This window comes from Toxotes jaculatrix, chromosome 19 (genome assembly GCF_017976425.1).
Source record: "Toxotes jaculatrix isolate fToxJac2 chromosome 19, fToxJac2.pri, whole genome shotgun sequence".
NCBI lineage: Eukaryota > Metazoa > Chordata > Actinopteri > Toxotidae > Toxotes > Toxotes jaculatrix.
Window position 1 is genome coordinate 16,314,308 of NC_054412.1, and position 22,069 is coordinate 16,336,376.

A 22,069-nucleotide genomic window follows, 5' to 3' on the forward strand; every position below is an offset into this window, starting at 1 on the left:
AGTGAGTCTGTGTTGTATGTTGAAATAGAAGGGGTGGGGTGGAGTTTGGGGTGGGGGGTGGGGGGGGGGGGGGGGGGGGGGGGGGGGGGTGATGTGCTTTCTTGTCAGGTTTTGCTATATTTAACTTTAGACTTTTACAGGAAAATGGTTAAATTTCATGCAATCATATCCTGCAAACCAGTAATTATGTTATTAATACAAAAGCTATCAACAACTAGTCTTTATTATTTTTTTCTTGTTTAATCCAAGCCAAGAACAGCCAAACTAATCTTCTGCAACTTGTATTTTTTATTATTGCAACCAACTGGAAGACAATACATCACATAAACATCATTGTAGTTTTTCAGAAAATGGAAAACAAAATAAAACAACATTTATATATTTTTTGCCACGGTATTGGACAACGTTGATATTTACATGTAGTGATGAAATAGGTCTTGAAATCATTCTTTGGCAATATGATTGCACAATAAGAAGAGAATTGAACATTTACTGAAAAAAACCAACACCTGGGTGTACTCTGCATCACATCTCACAGATCAATAACAGTTTTGCATTTTGACATCTCTAACCTATGGCTTTCCAATATTCAGCTCAGACAGTCACCGAAAAATAATGGCAGTATTGTAGATAGTTTTGTCAGAGAGAAAACAAAACAGAAAATGAAAATGCGCATAAAAACATCAACAAATAAAAAATGGCAACCACACCTTTTAGGGAGTTTCACTGTATGTTTGGCAGGTTTGAAAGAAACACTTGTTTTAGGGGCTTTTCAGGCAGTGAAGTATATTTCCTTAGCTTTAAAATGTCTCAGGTATATTCTTTTGTGTTGCTTTGTTTTTCCAGGACTCGTAGGTCAGGAGTTCATCTTTCCTGCATGTCACTGAGTGAGTCAGAGGAAAAAAGGTGGTTGCTAAAGCAACACATTCTCCCCTCGACATGCCTCTTGCCAACCGAACACGTTATTAGTCACCACAACAGTGGATTGTTACTGCAAATACAGCAGAGTGCTTGACCTGGGCCACGGGAGCACTCAGACAGATATCAGACGAGAGACGGATGGCACACAACAAGAACACTGACAGTGTCTCCTTTTAGCCTTTTTTATATGTCGGCATGGATACCATACAAAATGCAAAGCCAGTGACGCATGCTACAGGTGGCAAAAGACTGTACCAGTGGATGGGACATGCATTTGTTTGCCTGCTTGGCTCGATGACAGTCACTCAGTGCCTATTCAGCTTAAACAAAACCTTGTGTGACTCTGCTGCTACAACCAAACGCAGCCTATGTTTCCTCTTTCAAAGCCGCTTTTTATATGCACTGCATCTCTGCAGGTGAGGGAAAACTAATACTTTAATGCATTGGTGTTTTAGCAAAAGCATGGCGAATAATGGCAGTGCTGTATCCATATCACTTCTGATGCAAAGAATGCCAAATTTCAATCAAGTCGATGTTAAGTGAGATTCACATACATGTTGTAGAGTGGTAAAATATATATATAAAAAAAAAATCAACCTCTGATCTCCAGACTGGGCTCGAGATAAATATGTGATAGACTGTATGCAAGCTTGACATCCACAATGGCAAGTAATACCTTTAATCAAAGGGCTAACAATACTGTATGTAAATTAGAAAACAAACTTTTGTGTGTGTGTCATTTATGCCATCTCCCACATTCCTTTCTTTTCGATTCAACTCCCAAGTAGCCTTTTTGGAGATATGAGGTTCTTTCAGGACACCTACAAAGTTTCCCATGCCCATCTGATCCATACATTTACACTGAACAATGCTGATGAAAAATAAGGACACATGTACATTTACACACAGGAGAGAAAGAGAAAAAAAAACAATACTGTTATAAATAAAGACAGGTAACGTTCTGTCAAAACATGTCAGAGACATGACAACAGAGGTACTGAGGGCAGGCAGGCAGGCAGGCACAATGTTAAAGGGTGTGTGTTCCTGGGCACACAAACTCACACACTCTACAGACGTGTTCTGAAATAACACCGGGGTTAACACTGAACACCTAAAAATCACTGTACAGGCAGAAGAAGACGGAAGCCCACCCCTAAGAGGTGATTCAGCTGGCCTACATAGCCTGAACCCGAAGCCCAGAGGTGGCACCCTCGGGCCTCTAATTGCAGAGTGATCTCCCACGTTCCTCCCTGAAGACGTGTCTTTGAAAGCCCGCTCAGAAAAAAAGAACCCAAAAGATTCAAAGAAAAAAAAAAAAACTCCAATATAATCACGGGTATAAGAATTGGCGGCAAAACTTTTTTTTCTTTCCTCTAGGATCAAGGTTTATATGAAAATAAGTCATGCTTCATGCTAAATACATTGTTTATCTTACATGATCTTTGAATAAAAAAGATTTGCTTTTTATCTTATTTACAAGCACCCATGCAATATAACTGAGAAAGTCCTGCAGGTCAAATTGCTTCAATTAAGAAAGGAAAAAAATAAAATATTTTCTAACCTTTTTACAGAGTTGTCCACACGGGACAAATTGCTTATATCTTTATGAGGGTAGAGTGAGGGTAAACAGACACAAACAAAAATCCAAACCCACAGTTTATGTATATAGTTCTTTGACATTGTCAAATGAATAGGAAGGTGTTGTAGCTACTGGTAGCTACGATATCTATACCAGGTGTCTACGTCTATGGACAGAAGTACTGGGGAAGTTTTAGGGACGTTTACATTATGCAACAACAACAACAAAATGAAGGAGATATTGCCTCAGACCCGGCACACTATCCATCTCTATGGTGATAAACATGACCATTTTTTTTATTTTTAATATATCTATTCTTAAATACTATGAGTGCTCTTGAAATAAACCATGTCTTTACCCATGATGCTTTTATTATAAGTGGCGTAAAATAATCTTAAGTGCATGAATATATATCACATTGGGTTTTACAATTATTTTGACACTTGAGGTCATTCTCTCTAGCTCTTCTTTACTACTATTCCTTCTTTTTTTTTTTTTTGTCAGCTGTCGTATCGGCTACATGAAGCAACCTGGTCGCTTATCTTTGGCACAGTCTCACATTTGTGCTCGTGGATGTAGGAGAGTGATGCTAGTGAGCGGCCAAGAGAGCTCTAAGTTTTGTTAAATAGGCATGTCTCGTCGGCTCTGCCGTCTTTGCTGGCATCACTGCAAGATTGCTACAGATTCACATAGAAACAAACAGGTAAGACAAACAGCCATCTTCTGTTCTTGTACTGTACGCTCCTCAATGTGATTCAGTTTAGTCGTGTTCGACTTGTCCAAATTAGTGACAAAACATGCTTTTTTATGGCTTTCATCCCCTTTTAAACAACAAAAACAACAAAGACACATGAGAAATACCCATTGATGTTAGTGTTGCTGAACATGTAGGAAAACATAGATTTTTGATATTGCCACAAATAAGTAGGATTCACCTAATGCCCTGCAGATAGATAGAGGGAGATGAGAATTGTCCGTTGAGACTAATGCTGTAGTAACATTACCTGTTGACCTATTTGTGTATTGTATATGTGTCTGTGTGTTAATGTGTGTGTGCGTGCTTTGAACTGTATACCGTCTGTGTGTGTTTGCATGACTATGTACTTGTTCTATGTGTGTGTCTTAGTTTCTCAGGGCCTCTTTCTGCTCCTTCTGGCCCTTGGCGGTGCGGTTTGTGATGTTGTTGAGGCAGGCTCTGACCCCCGCCAGGTGGAGCAGCGACCCCGCCGCCTCCTTCATCTCTTCGTCGTCGCTCTCCGGCGGCTTCTCCACTGCCGCCGCACGCCGCTTCTTCAGCGGCAGTGTGTCGCTAATGCCCCTTGCTCGGTTTTTGGTCCAGGGCAAACTGCTTCCTGCCAGTGTCCCAGCTCCCGACCCCGAACTACGTCTCTGTCCGCGCAGGGGCTGCTGGGAAATGTAGGTAGCTGCGGCAGTGGTGATGTGAGAATCCAGTGGGATCTCCCGGGGTTCGGGTTTGACGTCTGATTGGATCTCCACGGCGATAATGTCGTCGTCGTCCAGAGGGGAGGAAGGGGCTGCAACCTGGGAGGAGCACAGCCTGCTGGGGGACTTGGCGGTGCTGTAAGTGTGATCATCCTGGAGGTCCTCGCTGCAGGGCAGAGGAGAGTAGCGGGATGGGCTGTCCTGTCCCCGGCTTAGATAATCTCCCAGGGATGATCTGTATGAAGCAAGGACACAGAGTGGGAGAGAATATTGTTACACCTGCTGTCACGCTGCCAGCCAGGTGGCCTGCCTGCCTGTATACTCTTCACTCCACTGAAGCTGCTCCAGTTTGCTCTGCATTTGGCTGGAAAAAAAAAAGCCCAGCTGATAATCTATCACCCTCAAATATCCCCCTTGGGCCTATTGTGCATATTTCTCAGGTCAGATTAAAACCTTGTATCTCCAAAAAAGAGTCAGCCTTTCCTTTAGAAATTAGCAGACTCATTTTCAGATCGCCACCTATGCATTTTTCAAATGATACGGTGCATTTTGAGCAGCTCCACGAGGTTGTGGAACTTGCTCAGCACATAAAAGACCTTGTGAGCTCTAAAGTCAGAGCACCACAGAGTGACGATTCTGCAGCGAAGCTATTTAACCACTGTCCACTATACATCAGCTCATACATTATATTGCAACACATATTTTGCTCTATTAGTCAGGAGACACTTTTCTTTGTAAGGCATTAAAGGACAGAGGTGCATTCAGACAACCAATAAATCAAAAAGAGCGTCAGCAGCGTGCCCTGTCCCCTGGACATTTTCTCCCTTCAGAATGAGACGGTTAGCATATTAATATCTTATAAGAAAAACATGCACCCCTTACAGTGATCAAATATTCACTGCATACCTTTAGTGAGCCTTTGGGTATGTTTAATTCATTATGCAGTGCAGACCATCATACTCTTATGCTCCTATGATGGATGTGCATGTCCATGCATGCTCTGAATGTTTTTTGAATCACGAGGCCTCTCCCACTAATAAACCTGTTTGTGTGTGAGAGCATGTGTGTGTGTGTGTGTGTGTGTGTGAAAGAGAGAGACCGTTATATAAACACACCTGGATAAAATGTTCTGCCCAGTGGGGAGTGTGTGAATACCTCTGACTTTTGAACACAATAAAGATGTAATTATGTAAACTATCAGTGGAAAATTTCAGAGTGAGGTCTGGTTTGTGTAGGTGTGTGTTTATTTGGAGGCTACTGTATGCGTGCATGTGGGTGAGGGTGTGTCTGTGAGGAAATGCACTTGAGAAGGGAAAGCCCTGACTGACATTAATTATATGGTTGAGAGCAACAGCAGCAAAGTTTACCCACCTTATGGCCGAGGTTCTGCTCCCCACAGGGCTTACAGGTAGGGGTCTGATAACAGGGAAGAGGGCCTGACTCCTGACACGGGCGCCATTTTGGATCACACCACGAGGGACTAAAAGAGAGAGAGAGAGTAGAAGATACAGGGACTTACGTGAGATATAAACACAGATCCATGCCACATGGTTTCAAAGTTAATCCTGAGGACTGAAGTAAACACACAGGGAGCTTCTCCAAAACCTGTTTGGACCTCAATACGACCCGGGAGCAGCTCGATGAGAATTCACTGACCGTCTGAGGAGGCCAACAGGGCAATATTGATGAGCAAGGCAAGGTTAAATTGAGCGGGAAAGCGTCATAAATGAGTTAAGGCTGCTGCGAGTCATTCAATTACCAACGACTGCTGGGCTCGGCTAAATCCAGCCTGTCTGAGGCTGTGGGCTGAACAGCAGGCGGCTAGAACTTACAGGGGGATACTACGGACTTCAAAATTTGAGAGTATTGGCACATTTGTTGTGCTTGAAAAATAAGTGAAAGACTCATTAAATGTGTTTTTAAGGCAATCTGCATACAATACCTCAAATTCACAAAAGCAAGCAAGGCTCTGAAAATGTTTTCTACCTTCATTAAAACTAAAGACTGTTTCCAGTCGGACTGTGACTAACAATTATTTTTTATCAATTAATCATCCGTAAAACGTCAGAAAACAGTAAACAGTGCCCATCACAATTTTCAAAAGCCCAAGCAGGCATTTACAAATTGGTTGTTTTTTCAGACCAACAGTCTGAAATCCAAAAATATTTAGTTTAATAACTCAGAAAACCAAACAAAAATTCACACCGGAAAAGCTGGAGCTTAAAAAATGACTTAAATGGTTTTGAAAATACAGAAGCTGCCAGCTATTAATTTCTTGTCAACAAACTGTTTTAGCTCCACTAGTTGCACTTTTACTTCAAGGTGAACCTGAGATTTTTTTTTTTTTATTAGAAAGTTACACAACTGTCTTCATCATGTCCCACAATGCACCGTGAGGTTAAAAGTTCAAGGGACCTTCAGTCAGCCTCCAAAGACAGGACTGTGCTGAATCCTGAGTGCTGAGAAAATGCAGACAAAGGTGCAGAAAAAAAATGTTAAAAGATTCAAAGTTTTCAAGAGCACAGTGTCAATCAGAGAGTGGAAGAAGTCTGGACCTACCAAGCCTCTGGTCAGCTTTAACTAGGCAGGAAGGGCCTTGGTCAGGGAGGAGACCACGGCCATAACCGGGTTTCAAAGAAACTGGAGAACCTCCAGAAGGACAACCGTCTCTACAGCACTCCATCTACGTGCCATTTTACTCCTCTGAATAAACAGGCATATGGCAAGCCCACCTGGAGTTTACCAAATAGTGCTTTCTCTGATCTAATGAGACGAAAATTGAATTCTCAGGCCTGAAAGCCAGGCTTTTCAACTAGCAAAAACCAGGTGCTGCTTATCACCTGGCTATCACGTGGTGTCACTCTACCAGAGCACGAATGTTGGCACCATCATAAAAATGGAGCCAAATACAGACAAGAGCTCGAAGAAAACACTGCAGAACTGGACAACACAGCAACATAACACCATGAACCACACTTCCAGGATAATAGACTGGCTCTGGAAAAAAAACAAACAACATCCCTGGACGTCCTTGAGTGGTCCACCCAAAGCCTGCACTTGAAGCCATTTGAAAATCTACGGGGAGAGCTGAAGATCACAGGTTACTAACACGCCTGATCCAATCTGACAGCTGTTAGACGCAAGGCTTGAAGCTGCCATCGCTGTCAGAGCAGGAGCTACATCTTGCAGTGATATTCAGTTGTTGATTTTTAATTAATTTGCAGTTAAGTAATATTAGACATTTTGGGAAATACGCTTATGAGAATGACGGTTGATGAGAAGACTGATACCACCTAATGTCGGTATGCTAAATAGGAAGCTAGAGCACCTTGTTTTCTGTACAGACTAACCAAACCAGATGTAACAAGTTAATTAGTGAGCTTTAGTGTAGTGCTAATAGGTGGCTTTTCTTAACTTCAGTCAGAGACAGGCTAGCTGTTTACTCTATTTCCAGTCATTACGCTTAGCTAAGCTAACCAGCTACTGGCTATAGTCTCATATTTACTGTGCAGACATGACAGAGAGGTATCGATCTTCTTACCTACCTCTCGGCAAGAAAGTGAATCAGCCCATTTCCCAAAATATCTTTTTTGGCAACAGGTTGCCATCATGATGTAAAATAAATCTACTTGACAGAGAATTCATTTAAAAAGATGTTTTCTACTGTTGGACACACTGGAAACCATCAGACGCTGGAACATTTTCTGGTTCAGAACCGAAAGTGGCTCCGGATGAAAAAAAAAACACTTGAGAATTAAAGCCAACATTCAGGAGCTCCAAATAAAAATTTGTTTCTTATGCAGCTTCAGACTTTCCATCAAGGTCAAACTCTTGCCTCTGGTTTTCTACTTGTGAAAAGACCTGACCATTTTCACAAATACTGAATAAACTGTGACGGACCAGAAGGGAGAGCTATGTGTGTGCTTTCAACACTGCAAGAACATGCAGAAGAGAAGAGAGTGTGTACACGTTAGCCAACAGCTCTCATTACTCAGGCCTGGCTGCTCACCACAGCTAAAACAGCTGTCATTTTCATCTCTAGGGTCAGTTTGCATTTCGCAAACGATGACCTGCTGTTTGCTTTGTCTGCTGCAGAAGCGTTTGTTAAGGTGTAAACGCTGAAAACGTTTCGTCGCATGCATCGGTACACTGTGGCTGAAGCTTGTATTTGGTTTTAAATCTTCAATCTTCAAGTCAATACAGTAAATTTATGATTGATGCTATGAGGGGAAATTTAATTCGCCCCAGGAACCACAGGCTCATTAAAACATACAAGTTGTCATGACGAGGCCCCCCAGAAAACAATCCCACAACGTATATTTGCTTCATGCTGTAACACACAAAGATGAATTATGACGGATCTGTTTGTTGTTTGTCATTGTTGGTGTAGCCTTTCCCTGGCTGGCTGTGTCCACAGTAATCTTATTGACTCCAGTTAGTGTGGCTCTGCCCCTGGTATCTCCAGCTCTGCTCTCCATAACCTTATAAGTAAGTCCCTGCACAGAGTCTCTTTTGTAATCTTGATCACTCACTGCATGGTTGTGTGTGCGTGTGTGTGTGTGTGTGTGTGGGCAGTGCATTAGGTCTCCCCGGGTTGACATGCACCCACCCCTCCTTCCCCACCTCTCGCTCCAGTCAGGCTTTGGGTTGCCATGGCAACGGCTCCCCTTCCACATGCCACAGAGTGGTAGATCATGCATCAGCAGAGAAAGTGATAGAGAGACGGAGAGAGAGAGAGTGAGAGAGAAAAGGGGGGAAAGGAAATACCAAGCTCTGTTTGACATGGCCTCTCATAGCTCGACCACACGCTTCTGACCACCAGTGTTTACCCTAGATACACACACACACACACACACACACACACCACCCTAGCAAGAGCACAGACAGCTCTCCTCTTATGTGTGTGTTCTGTATCTTCACCTCCTCGCTTTGCTGTTTGAATTTCTCAGCAAACGCTTCTCTTTGTCTTTCTAATTCCGTCCTCTCCTGTTGATTTCTTTCTCTCTCTATCAATCTCGCCGTCATTCTATGTATAGTGGTGACTCATATCTCCAACTGAGCATGCATGCTGTCTCTGCAGGTAAAAAGCCTGGGACATATGCTGAGGAGATGAGGTGACAAACTAAGCTGGGAAAGAGCAGGCAGCACTCCCAAAGCCCGTCCTCACTCACTGAGATCGAGATTGAGCTATACATTTTTACAAGCTCAAAGCAATAAAAAAAAAAAAAAAACACAACAAAAAAACAAAACAAAAACAACTCTCAGCTGGGTAGCAGAAAGCAGGACATGCTGAGGAAAGAAAAAATGTAAATACAGAAGAGAAGAGGTGTCTGTCTGCTTCTCTGCCTTTTTCCTGGAGAGAAAATATCCTCTAGCCTGTCTTTTTTCCAACGTCTGGTCAGCCGCTCTGCCTTTTCTGTCTGCTTCCTACGTCTTCGCCTGCCGCCCGTCTCCCTGCCTGCCTGCCTGCCTGTTTTCCAGGGCAAGCGAAGCCCTCAGCTTCCCTCCCCTCTCCACTCTCATGTGCCGTATACGCGCTCAGCCTCCTCTGCTCTCCTGTTAAATGAGTTCCACATGGCCCTGCAGGCTGCAGTCTCCGCACGGTTGGCAGAGGAGCGGAGCAGACAGACACACAGAGTACACACAAACACGCACAAACACGCACATGCTCACTGAACTCACACGCGCAGTCCAAAAGGTTCAAAGGTCACTTCCAGCAGACCTTGAGAACGCGACCATTTGAAAGTGGCCTCTCGCTCAGTCAAAACACCACCCCTCCTGTCTATCGGCCTGCTTGGCTGCCGTGTGTTAAACTGAGTGCAGAGTCTGAGGGCAATATGCATACTAATGTTGTCTGACTGACTGGCTGGATTGCTAGTGGGCTGAAGTTGCTGGCAGTTTAACTGGATGGCTAACTGGCTTGTCTATCTGACACTCCAGCTGAGTGTTTAAGTGGCTGGCTGACTGACATGTTCTGTAACTTACAGGGGGGAGACAAAATAAAAGCAAGACTTAATTACTAGAACTTAATAAGCCTTTTTAAGCACTGCTACAAACCTGGATCATATCAGGCCGAATGCTCATTAGCAGAATTCACCTATTCTCCTATACATTACATCCTTGCTGGTTAGAGTTCACTTTTACATTTCTGCCCCTTGATGCGATTTACCTGAATTTTGGTACACTTCCTATGATTTTCAAAAATATTCCCTTAAACAAATTTGAAAAAATCTAAACTTTTTTGCTCTGATATTTGGCCAAAGATGATTTGAGATCGAGCCTCTTATTGCTTTTAGAAGTTGAAAGTGGGAAGGTGAGTCTAATGACATATTACTGAGTTGCATTATGGGAAACGTAGTATTTTACATACTGTTGTGTAGTTTGACTTTCTGTAAAACAATGCATCTTATTTTATAGCCTGATTATAGGTTTTTAAAATCTGAATCTGAATTGTAGCTGCCAAGTAAATGCAGCAGAGGCAAAAAGTAGAACAAATGCCTATGAAATGTAACGAGTACAAAGCAGAACAAAATGAAATAATCAAAGTTCAAATTGCTGCTTTCCAGCTGTCTGTACCTGCAAAAAAAAAAACAACAATCCCCAAAACAAATATACTACAATTAAACATTTAAGAGCTGGTCAATTTTTCTATTGGCTTGGATGCACACTTCCTTTGCTGCTGACAGGTTAATAAATCCTTAGAACTGGCACCAAATGAATACAACTGAAATTAGGTTCCTTTTTAAATGATAGCAGGTAATCTAAGAACTTAAATAAAATAGGAATACTTTGGCTGAAGAGATCTTCTATAATTCAGAGCCACTGAACGATGAACTTTGGGGGCAGCAGAGGTGGGGTGAAGGGTTGGGTTAAGGACACGGCTGCCAGCCATTGTCCTTGTGTTCATCTTGAGCCGGTGCTGGGCCACAGGGAGAGGCAGATTTCAGCCCACATCAGCTCAGAGCGGAGCAGCTCTGAAAGCTCTGGGAATGGGAGATGGAAGTAATAACAGAGGGCACTAACAGCCCTAAACTCACTCTCTTTGGCAGCCCCCCCCCCCCCCCCCCCTCTTTTTCCTTGTCTTTGCCTCTGGCTGTCTGCCACAACTTTCTTTCTCCCCGCTGCTTCCAAATATCACGGCGGGCTATTCTGCACCCTCTCTCCCTTCAAAAACACATTACGCATTTAAAAAGTTTCTCTTTTCCTGTCTCACCCTGTCACATGCGGCCTCCAAGCTGGCCTTCCTGACTGTCTCTCTCTCTCTGTCTATCTATCTATCTGTCCAGCTGCTCAGACACATCACTCTCAGATTGTGTGTGTGTCTAGAGGGAGACCAGGTTTTCAAGCGCTCTCTACAGCCTCGGCTCCTTGACCATTACTACTCCATTATCAGCGGCAATGGAGGGCGCGCCGCAGACGCCTAATGTATCCATTTCCCCCTCCATTTAGGGCTCGGCAGCCCAGCGAGCTCCCGGAGTGCTCCCTGATTGGGATTGAATGTCCATTTAAACTGCCGTCCAGCCACCAGGGAGGAGGTCAGGGGGAGAAGAAGAGGAGAAGAAGAGAAGAGGAGGAGAGGAATAAGGGGAAATACAGGGAAAAGGTGTATAAGAGTCAAAGAGGGACTGTATGTTGTGCTGAATGAGGAAAGGAAGCAGAGGGATTGCTCCCCAGCCTCTGATTTGAAGCTGAGATTTTCTCTCCCCTTTCTTTCTCTCTTTACCTCTCTCACTTACTGTGTTTCTATCACTCCTTTTTTTTTAAACTTTCAAATACGCCTCCGTAGAAAAAGCATTCCTCCTCTGGCGCCGAGCCAAGTGTCAGAACTCAGCACTCGGTATTCTCAAGGTGCGCTTCTAAAAAGAGGGATTTGGAATTGAGATGATTGGAGTTGGCACATCCGTAGAGGGTGATGGGTGGAGGAAGGGGGCTGCCTTGGGGTGGGGTGGGGTGGGGTGGGGTGTGGGCGGTGAGGAAGAGGGTGAGACGGACAGGAAGAGAGAGAAAGAAGGAAGGAAAGAAATAGAGGGGAGATCACACACATACAGTACGTGACTTTTGCTGAGGTGAAACAGTACCTTGTAGGAGAACTCCTCCATTCTTTCTGAAGAGGGGACTCCCCGACCACAATGGAGGACTAGAAAGAAAAGAAGAAGAAGAAGGGATGGAGGGGGGGAGAGAGAGAAAGAAAGAGAAAACTGGTCAATCATTTGATCATGTTGCAGCAGCCAACCAGCCCAGCAGGCTTCATCACGAGGCAGATAGCAAGGCAGGAATTTGAGCCCATAAGCCAGTGCTTCTGATTATAGTGATTAGATTCCCGGGTGTCCCACTGTTGCCATTATTCCCTGTGATTACCTCAGAGAATTACAGCCTCGCCGCTGTAGTCCATGGGGGTAATTTCTCATGACAACCCCCCACCACCCGCCACTGGTCCATTCACACACATTAAAAAAAAAAAAAACTCATCAGCGCACACACATTTAACACACGCTCATGTCACACAGGCATGTTTAAGACAGACGTGCATACAGTGGGACATGTTAAAACACACGCTTATACTCACACTGCAAAGACACACACATCCACACACACCCACATACACACACACTCAGAAGGAGAACACACAAAGCCGGGGACTCAGTTTACGTGATCATTGCACCACTAATGAGGGAGGTAATGATGGCATTTCTCACATAGACAGAGACATCTTCACTCACACATGCACACACACAAGAAGACAATGGATACAGTTCTGCTGGTGAATCCATAATTTTAAGACAGAAGGAGAAAGATGGAGGGATGCGGATGGAGAGAAAGAGGATGTAGGAGCTTTCCCAGGTTGAGTGGTCTTTATCTCCCCATTAGACAAACGTGTCTGACTGCTCCTTTCTTTTTCTCTCTGTGGTTAGACAGGCTGTTCTCAAACACAGTCAGTGTTTGGCTGACAACATACATCTTGGTCATATGTACACACACACACACACACACACACACACACACACACACATACACACAAGCACAAACAGGAGAGAAAACACCTGGGGATGCTGTGAACTCTGAAAAAGCAACCCACTCGTTTCCACTCATCAGGAGAGTTTCCTTTGTAATATGAGTCCTGTTTTATGTTCTGCTAAGCTGCTCAATGAGAGGATTTGGACGTCTGCACTTGTGATGTGGCTCTCACCTCACCAGATGCAGAGAAAAGATGGACTCACACACACATACATGCACGGCTGCAGGCACACACACGTACTATACATGCACACACACACACACACACACACAGAAACACAAAAAAGCAAAAGCAGAACGCAAATTTCAGCCCTGAGCCACCTGCTGTTGCCATGGAGAGTTGCCACATTGCGTTGCCACGGCGATAACATATTTTTCCTGCGCTAACAGCCTGTCTGTTTTCCCTACCACCCCACCTCCCCCCGCCCATCTCATTCTCCCCCCTCTCCCTCTACCCCGCTCTCTCCCTTTTCTCACTCTTTCTTTCCGTCTCTCTTCCCATCCCTGCGCTGTCTCTCTCTCTCAACAAATGGCTTCACAGTGCGACAGCACCTGCCTTATACTACATGTGTTGCCATGGCGGCGTTCCCGTTGCCAAGGCAACCCTGTACATTTAATGCAGTGGGCGAGGGGCTAAACTCGTGGCAGACGCTCGTCCCCCCTCCAACATCTCCTCTCATCTTTTTTCTCCAAGGGAGGGGAGAGGGAGGGTGGGGGGAAGAAACAGAGAGAGAGAGAGAGAGGGAGAGAGCTCCTCCCCAACCCCACTGAGACACCCGTCCCTCCTTCCATCCATTCTTCCCTCCCCTCCTCCTCCCATCCAGATGCTGATGGGGTGTGAAGGAATGCACCATGGAGCTGACCTCCTACCCAGCATGCTCTCTCTCTCCCTCTCTCTCTCCCCCCCCCCCCCCCCCCCCCCCCCCCCCACACACACACACACACACACACACACACACACACACACACACACACACACACACACACACACACACGCTTGCATATGTTGGCCACATACACCCATTTAGAAATACATGCCATGCATAGGATACCCCCATCCACACACATATAACTGTACTGACACACACATGCAGATAAAGACGCACATACGGACGCACATACGGACACACACACGTGCGCTGGAAGAAACTGCAGATGGGGGTTGACTGGTGCGGCGTGAGTTATGGTCCATGAAAAACCAAGAGGTGTAAGCGACAAAGAGTAGAGGACAAAGAAGCATCATTGCTCTCCCTCTATACCCCTCCTCCCTTTTCAGCCTCTCTCCCCTCTTTTTTCCATCTCTTCATTCAGCCACTTCCTCTCTCTCTCTCCTCGTTCTCTGCATTCATCTTCCTCTTCTGAGTTGTGTAGAACAGCTTGAGACGGTCCTTGACCTTAACATAATAGACACACTGTGCAACCATTCACAGTCATTACACTTCATAACATAATATTCTTGAGAGTGAGAGCTCTTGAGAGAGATATTGTATTATATTGATTGGACCTACAGAGTTCCAACATACATATAAAGGAAACTGTTTATCCCTTATTCCATATTCTAACAGACTTTACATTTGTGTTCACTTGTTTTAATATGATCTGTCTTCTGATGAGATTTTATTCCCCAGTCCTCTGACACACAACTTAATGCTCACAACCACATCTAACTTTATACGGTATAAAAAACTAACCTTGACTGTTAAGTTCTATGTGATGACTTTTTTTTAATAGAAGGATGTTAAGTTCAAAATGTTAGAAGTGTTAAAGTATTATTAACCACTTACGAGGTTTAACAAAGAATTTAGCTTAACTGAACTGCCTGTTCTGACAGTATACTGGGGCATAATTGAAAGTGATGTGGATTTTTTGTTTCTAACAAATGGAAATGATTAGCTCATGGAGTTTTCTTTTTTCATCCACATAGTTGTGAATAAAAATTTAAATATTTGCAAGCTCCATAAGAACTGTGAACTATGATGAAGACTAGTAAGTGAACTTTGAGTGGGGATTTTTTTTTTAAATGACTATTTGCTGGGATTCCCAAGAATGAACTTTTGCACCATTCACTGTGCGTTTTTTTTTTTTTTTTTTGGACCCATCGTGATCTGAAACCTCCAGGCAGTACATGCTTGTTCATAGTCTAATATCATAAAAAGTGTAACAGGCTGCAGTTGCAAATTCTGACCTTCAGCCCACACTCTCTCTATGTTATCACATAGAGCTTTAAAGGGTAATATTAATTACCCTTAGCCTCTTGAACACCAATTTTCTTCCAAAATTCACCACTAAGTTCCTTTAAAGTTAGGAAATACATTCCTTCCACACTGCAGGATGTCAGGATATCACATACAGTATCTGCTCTTTATCTGCTCGTTCCAATACAAATGTATTTTTATCGCTGCACTGTTGGATAAAATGAACATATTACAGATATCATGTGGATAATTCTCAACATGTTTTGCTTATTGAGACTGACATGTTCGATAATTTTGGAAACTGGATCCAGCAGCATAATGTTGCTAAAGAGGACCATACATGTGGTTTTCATGTTGTAGCCCATTAGCAACAAATTGTTCATACTGTACACGCTGTGCATGTACTTTACATTGCTGCCGGCCAGTTCCTAAAGCACGCCATAAATTCTCAGATTGATTTTCTACCTTCCATGCAGCCGCTGCTTTCCATTAATTTAAGGACGATATAAAAAAGTCAACTCGCAGAGACCTGGAAGATGCTTGCTATTCAATCATAGGTAACATTTAGAAGCCTTTATATGTTTTGTGGCGGTTGTAGCTGAAAGCAATGTCAATCAACAGCTCTGACATCTGATTGTCAGAAGGTTTTGCTTTTGCCTGGACAAAAAGACAAAAACAATGGAGGTTATGCAAAGACTAATTCTACTAATTTGGTCATTTCTTGCATTAAAGGTTGTTGTTTACAAGCTCACTCTCACACAAAGAATTAACTGAAACCTTTCAATAGAAAATATATCAGCTGTTCTGAAAAACAAGGAATCATTTCACTTATGTTTTTTAAGGAAAATTACCACAATTCTCTGTCTGCTTCTTCACTGTGAGGATTTGCTGCTTTCCTCTGTTTTAAATCACAGCATAGAAGACAAGATATTTGAAGATGTCAACTTGGACCCTCAGACAACATATACACAAAGTACATACTGTAAACACACAAACACAATGCTTGCTCTGCAGGTGCTGCATCGCAAGGGACCGCAGCTCCACTCTAACCTAGAAATGGACTCTCCTCACTTACTCTCTCATTTCCCACTGTGTGTCACAATGCAAATGAACAACCTCCCCTCTCTCCCACTCCTCCCCTGACTCCCCCCTATGCTCTCCTCACTACACCCCCCCCATGTTCCGAATCCGGCCTCCAATTTGTTCCACTTCCCCATACCTCATTGTTCAAAATGACACTTTTACATTTTATGGTGAACCAATTATTCTGTCTTACACAGTCCGCTGGCTCTGCAAGCCAACCTGCCCGGATCAGCTGGGGAGTGGGGTGGAGGGGTGGCGGCTGTGGTTGGGTATTCATAGAGAGGAAGAGAATGAGAGAGAGAGAGAGAGAGAGAACAAGCAGAAGAAAGGAAAAAAAAAGACGACTAATAGTACCTCTCGCTGACATATCCACAGGGATGGGCAAAAGAGCCGGAAACCAAGAAGTTAGCAAAGAAAGAGGGTGGAGGGTGGAGGGTGGAGGAGAGGTCAGGAGAGGAGAGGAATGTGGAAGAAACAACACAGGTGGATGCTGCTGTGCTGTGGAGTGGAGAGGTGTGTGTGTGTGTGTGTGTGTGTGTGTGTGCATGTAGGGGGCTGCGAGGGGTTGGAGAATGAAGTGAATGTAGACAAAAGAGGATTTAATTGAATGATAAAGTGGTGGCGAGAGAGTGAAAAGAGTGGAGAGAGAGTGGGAATAAATCACAGCAGGGATAAATAAAGAAGACGGAGCACTGGGTGCCCCACTAGTTGTAATGTATGCCTGAGGATGAGCGGGACGGTGTGTGAGATATTACAAGTGGAGACAGGAGAGTGTGAGGGTAGTAAGTAGGTAGACCTAAAACAATTAGAAAACATTACTGGTACAGCTGCAGCAGCGTACTGTGACTATAAATAAAGTGGGAACTGTTTAACATCAAGTTAGATGCTAAAAAAAAACTCTCTCTAAAGCAAAGCGATCAATGATTTAGACAGGAGGTGGTGAAGGGGATGTGACAGTCACGGAGATTGACAGGAGAATAGGTCTGAATGAAATTCATTCAGAAGTGAGAGAAAAATCTAAAGTCCAAGAAAAGTGGTGAATGCCACAAATTCACTCATAAGAATGAATCTGCTCAGATAGGCAGCTCTAGAATCTATGTATATATATCTACACATGTATGTATATATGTATGTGTGTATATATCTATGCCTTTCTCTGTCAGTCAATGGGGTTTATCAATTAACCAAACAAACTAAGCCAATCAAATTAAGCAAAGTGGTTAAGCAATAGGTTAAGCAAATCAGATATGTCATACAAACACATCAATCAATCAGCCAGTCAGCCAATCAGCTGATCCTTCCCACCTGTGGTGAAATGTCTGAGGCAGGGTGGGCGGAGAGGTGGAGGGGGTGGCCAGACCAGGCGAGTAGGGATGGTACGGCGTCTTCTTCAGTGCCTGGATCAGGTTGTGCCTATACTCCGGATCTATGGACCACAGAGAACCTTTGCCTATGCTCTGAAAGAAAGAAAGAAAGAAAGACAGAGAGCATTAGAAAGGGAGGGAGGGGTGGAGAGGGGACAGGGAGATAAATGAAAGAGATGTTATTGGAAGCGCTATCGGGCCCCTCAAAGCACATCACAAACACAGCACAGCACACTGACCTGAGCCAACAAGCCCAAAGCCCAAACACAAGCTCAAAGTCCAGACCTTGTGCCGGATTCTTATTTACCAAACCACCTGTACACAGAGCAATGCTGCATTCCCACTGAGATAAAGACCTTGAGAAAAACGACATTCTGTGCATCTACTGGCTCAAACACTGATAGATTACTGCCTCCCTCCCCCCTCAAAAAAAAAATAACACATCAGCCACACAAACATTCCCATATTCCCAAGGAAGATAACACTTGGAGGAATGAGAATTAATGCATCCTCAATGCCACCTCGCTCAATATTTTCCAATCCTCTGCCTCTCCCCAGAAAAAGAAAAAAAAAATCATATTTTTTCTGATTAAGACAGAGGGAAACTCTTTAACTTTTTCCACTCCAGAGGCGATGATGGTGCGTATTTTTAGATCAAAGCAGCTTCCCCCTCACCTAATGAAGCTGTCGGCTCCCAATCTGAGTGAAACCAGCCTATAGATTATAGAGAGGGGAGGGATCTCAGACGGGCCGCCATGAAAATACACTTGCTGCCTCTATCTCTCGCAGCCTTCGCTGTGCTTTCATCTGCCTTGTCATCTGAATGTGGCAAAATCTGGAGTTTGTGTACAGCAGAGACTGAGAATGGCAGGAAGAGGGAAAGAGAGAGAGGGAGCGAGATGTAAATATAAAATTAAAAGCGTCCTGCCTCATGTTCCTCTCACTTTGTAGTGCTCTGTGATATGTTACAGGTACAGGCTACAGGGTGGGGAGATGTCATGACTGCAGGCTTCTGATTTCTGCAAATACTGCAAGGAATCTATTAAGAAGGAAATGTCAGATGTGCCAGAGACGTGCGTGTGAGCATTAACTGGAGACCAATTCTAAAACCTGAGGAGCATTTTGTGTTGAAGTAGATGAGGAAAACACACTTTAATGTTTCCACCACATCAGTAGCTGCCAATATTTTGGTTCTTGACCACTTAAAGGGTCACTTCACCCAAATTATAAAAACAAACATATTCTCTGCTAGTCATGCAGATAGTTTTAGTTACCCGTTCATAGATATATGTATGTATATATATATATGAGACATCTGACATCTTATTTTGCCACTTTTTAAGTTGGTCCTGGGCCCGGATTCATCAAACATCTGAGAAATATTCTTAAAAATGTGGAAAAGAGACGATTCGAGAGTTAAAAAGTTCATCGCTAAAAGAGAAAAATGATCCCACTCACACCAAGAGTGTACGAGTGACAGGTTCTCAGTGATCTCATGATTGATCTCGTGTGCTCTGAGCAGACACAGCTAATCAGAGAGAGGGATTAATCCTACATCTGATCCATTTTTTCCCGTTGTTCTGCCCATTTTTAGTTAGTTAATGGTATCAGTGTGAAATCCAATATCTCTAGCCACAGCTGACACAACAAACAACAACCTATATATTTCTGGTATATAAATATACAAATAGGGGTGAAATAATAGGACATTGCACCCCTGAGGAATTAAAACATCCTAGTAGCACCCTATCAAATTTACATTTGGAGATAACACCTTACAAGAAGGCAGCAGCTGCAAGTGGTGGCTAATAAGAAGCAGTGTGCTGCAGCTGTCTCTGTATTGCTGCCATTTAAGACCCTGAAAAGCTTAACCAACTCAGGACACCTAATTTAGGAGTATTTTTAAGTCAGAAGACATTGATAAACAGCCTTAATAAGTTTGCAAGTAGGAGTAAAATTGAAGTGTTTTTATTTCTATCTTTCATTTAAGTCCAAATTTGAACTTACAGCAGTTCAGAACCACTAAACTCCACTGTACTCTGTTGCAATAGGATTCAGAGAAGTTGTTTCATGTACTGCACTGACTACAGCAAGAGCTCTGTTCTGGTTACGTAGCAAAAATAGGGATAGAGTTTAAACATGCATATACCAGCCACATTTTCAAATTAATTCACCCAAAATGTTATTTTATACACATTACTGTCAGTGTAACTGCAAAGGCAGAATATTAAAAAGCACTGACATCTGATCTGCTGCAATACGTATCCTGCTGTAGGCTGCAAAAAACTGGATTAAATTAACCCCCACATTCATGAGTGATACCTGATTTTTTCTTGTTTTATAGATTCCTCGGTTTAATAAATGATAATTCAACTTGTAGAAGTTCTCATGAAAGATGACCATCCAGAGCCTGATCCCAGGATGACCAGTGAATCTGTGCTACCACTCAACTGCATCCTCTGACCTTGTAAGAATGCAACAAGCTAATAACATGTGTGTGCACTGTTGATTTGTGCCCCCCTGCGTCTGGATCTTTGCATTAGTATGTCATTCATGTTGAACACAGGCCATATGTGCTGTGTTTTGCTCCACACGCGTGTGTGTGTGTGCATGTGTGTCCGTGTGTGAGTGAGTGAATGTGTGTATGGCAAGTTCCCTAGGGAGTGTGATATTACCCAGCGTGGTCTGCTCCTGGGAGTGCTTCTATTACTGCCAGCAACGCCTCTCCTGGAGAGCATGATATTACACACACATACAATCGCTCCCACAGAGGTGACCCCCACTGGGCCAAATTTCCCCTTGCACCTCCAGCCCGCCAGCCGTTTGTATAAATGTGTGTGAGTGTGTGTGTGTGTGTGCGTGTCTACTGTCTGCCTGCTTGCCAGCCGATTAAATCAATGCTCTCTACAGAATCTCTGTCTGCCGGGGCCCCTGCCTCTGCCAACCAGCCAGCCAATCAAACCCCCCCCCCCTCCCCCGTCGACAGGCCAATCACAGGGCACTGCTCACAGGAAGGGTCTGTCACCTGGGTTAAAGCAGTCGCCTTGGCAACAGGCATCATCTGGTCTTGGAAGCAAGAGGAGGTGAAATGGACTTTTCATTTTCTAACAAATTCGCAAAGTTGAGAAAACGGCAGCATGTCTCAAAATCGATTATCACAAAAAGTATTTGAGGTCAGAGATGGGTTTTAAGTTTTCTGTGAGGTTCAAGTTTGATAGAGTATGACACATTTTAAAAATAGTATAATTCCACTCAGGTGAATCTTAAAGCAGTAAAGCAGGTGATAGAGGACTGCGGTCTTGACATTCACCTGAAACTACATTTGTGATCTCCATTTATATTATTTCCTCTCGCTACCCTGTGATCCCATTTGGTCTTACTCTTCTGAGATGAGCACTATTTTCTGGATGATGTGCTTATTTGTGTTGCATCTATATGCTGGAAAGCAGTCATATCTCTGTGGTGTTTGCAGCTAAAGAGAAGGATTACACAACAAATAATCCACAACTCGAAACATTAACCCTACTTTAAGAAATATCTCTCACAGTGTGAAAGTAAAAGTGACTAGGCACTGCATTAGATCTTAAATTGCAAGTTTAAGCAATATTACAGTCAAAAGAAATGGATTTAATTATATGTATCTGTGTCACCACACTAGTTTGTAGTAGTTATGATTAAAAAAGCAGCAGTCTATATATACCTCTGCCTCACAAAACTGTGGCATACTGAGCTATGTACAGGCATCATCACAATGGAGAAAACGTATATACTGTAACTTGCTTGGGACATGTCATCATGTGAGTAAAGGATAAAAGGGGAAGAAAGAGGACACAAAGGCAGAGACAGAGAGAGAGACTGGGAGAGAGAGAGAGAGAGAGAGAGAGAGAGAGAGAGAGAGAGAGAGATGATTGTGTGTTGCCAACATCTGTTTCCTGTGTTATATAAGCCATGGGGGCTGGTCTCCCTTGGAAATGGGAGATATTAAAAAGTCCTGCTGCCACTGACCCTGCTAGTAGCACTACATTACTGCTACTGCATTCCTGACTGTAATGTTATCTTTTCACATACATCACACACAAGGACATCTCTCTATCATACACAACACCACAGCTGTTATATTGTGACTAGAGACAAGAAATACTTAACTGACGACACTAAGAGTCTACATTGCCAAAGTAACCTACTACTGCTTTGTAAATGTAATACATTTAACTTATATCATATTTAAAGAATATGCCTGGCTATATTCTGTATTTGCATCCTTGCTACCTGATGCCACCGGATGAAAAGTTCACCAAAGTTATCATAATTCATCCTGCGGAGAACACAAATCTTTGTACCACATTTCACTGCAATCCATACAACAAAAATTGTTAACCTCATGGTAGCGATAGAGGAAAAGTCAGTGGATCACCAAAGTCAGTAGGATTGATCCTCTGGGAGTCATGAATATCTGTAAAACATTTCAT

The 22,069-nt window shown here is 43.4% G+C and overlaps 1 protein-coding gene across 4 annotated transcripts in view; it reads right to left on the reverse strand.

Moving 5' to 3' along the window:
• Positions 1-2,952: 2,952 nt before the first annotated feature.
• ches1 (checkpoint suppressor 1) overlaps positions 2,953-22,069 on the reverse strand; it is an 82,511-nt gene continuing 63,394 nt past the window's right edge. For all 4 annotated transcript variants that reach the window (XM_041064313.1, XM_041064312.1, XM_041064314.1 and 1 more), the window contains 4 exons: positions 17,542-17,693; positions 12,022-12,080; positions 5,315-5,423; positions 2,953-4,178 (listed from right to left, as the gene is read on the reverse strand). In XM_041064313.1, the coding sequence (XP_040920247.1) occupies positions 3,623-4,178; positions 5,315-5,423; positions 12,022-12,080; positions 17,542-17,693 (876 nt within the window). In that variant the 3' untranslated portion in view covers positions 2,953-3,622. The remainder of the gene's footprint in view (positions 4,179-5,314; positions 5,424-12,021; positions 12,081-17,541; positions 17,694-22,069) is intronic.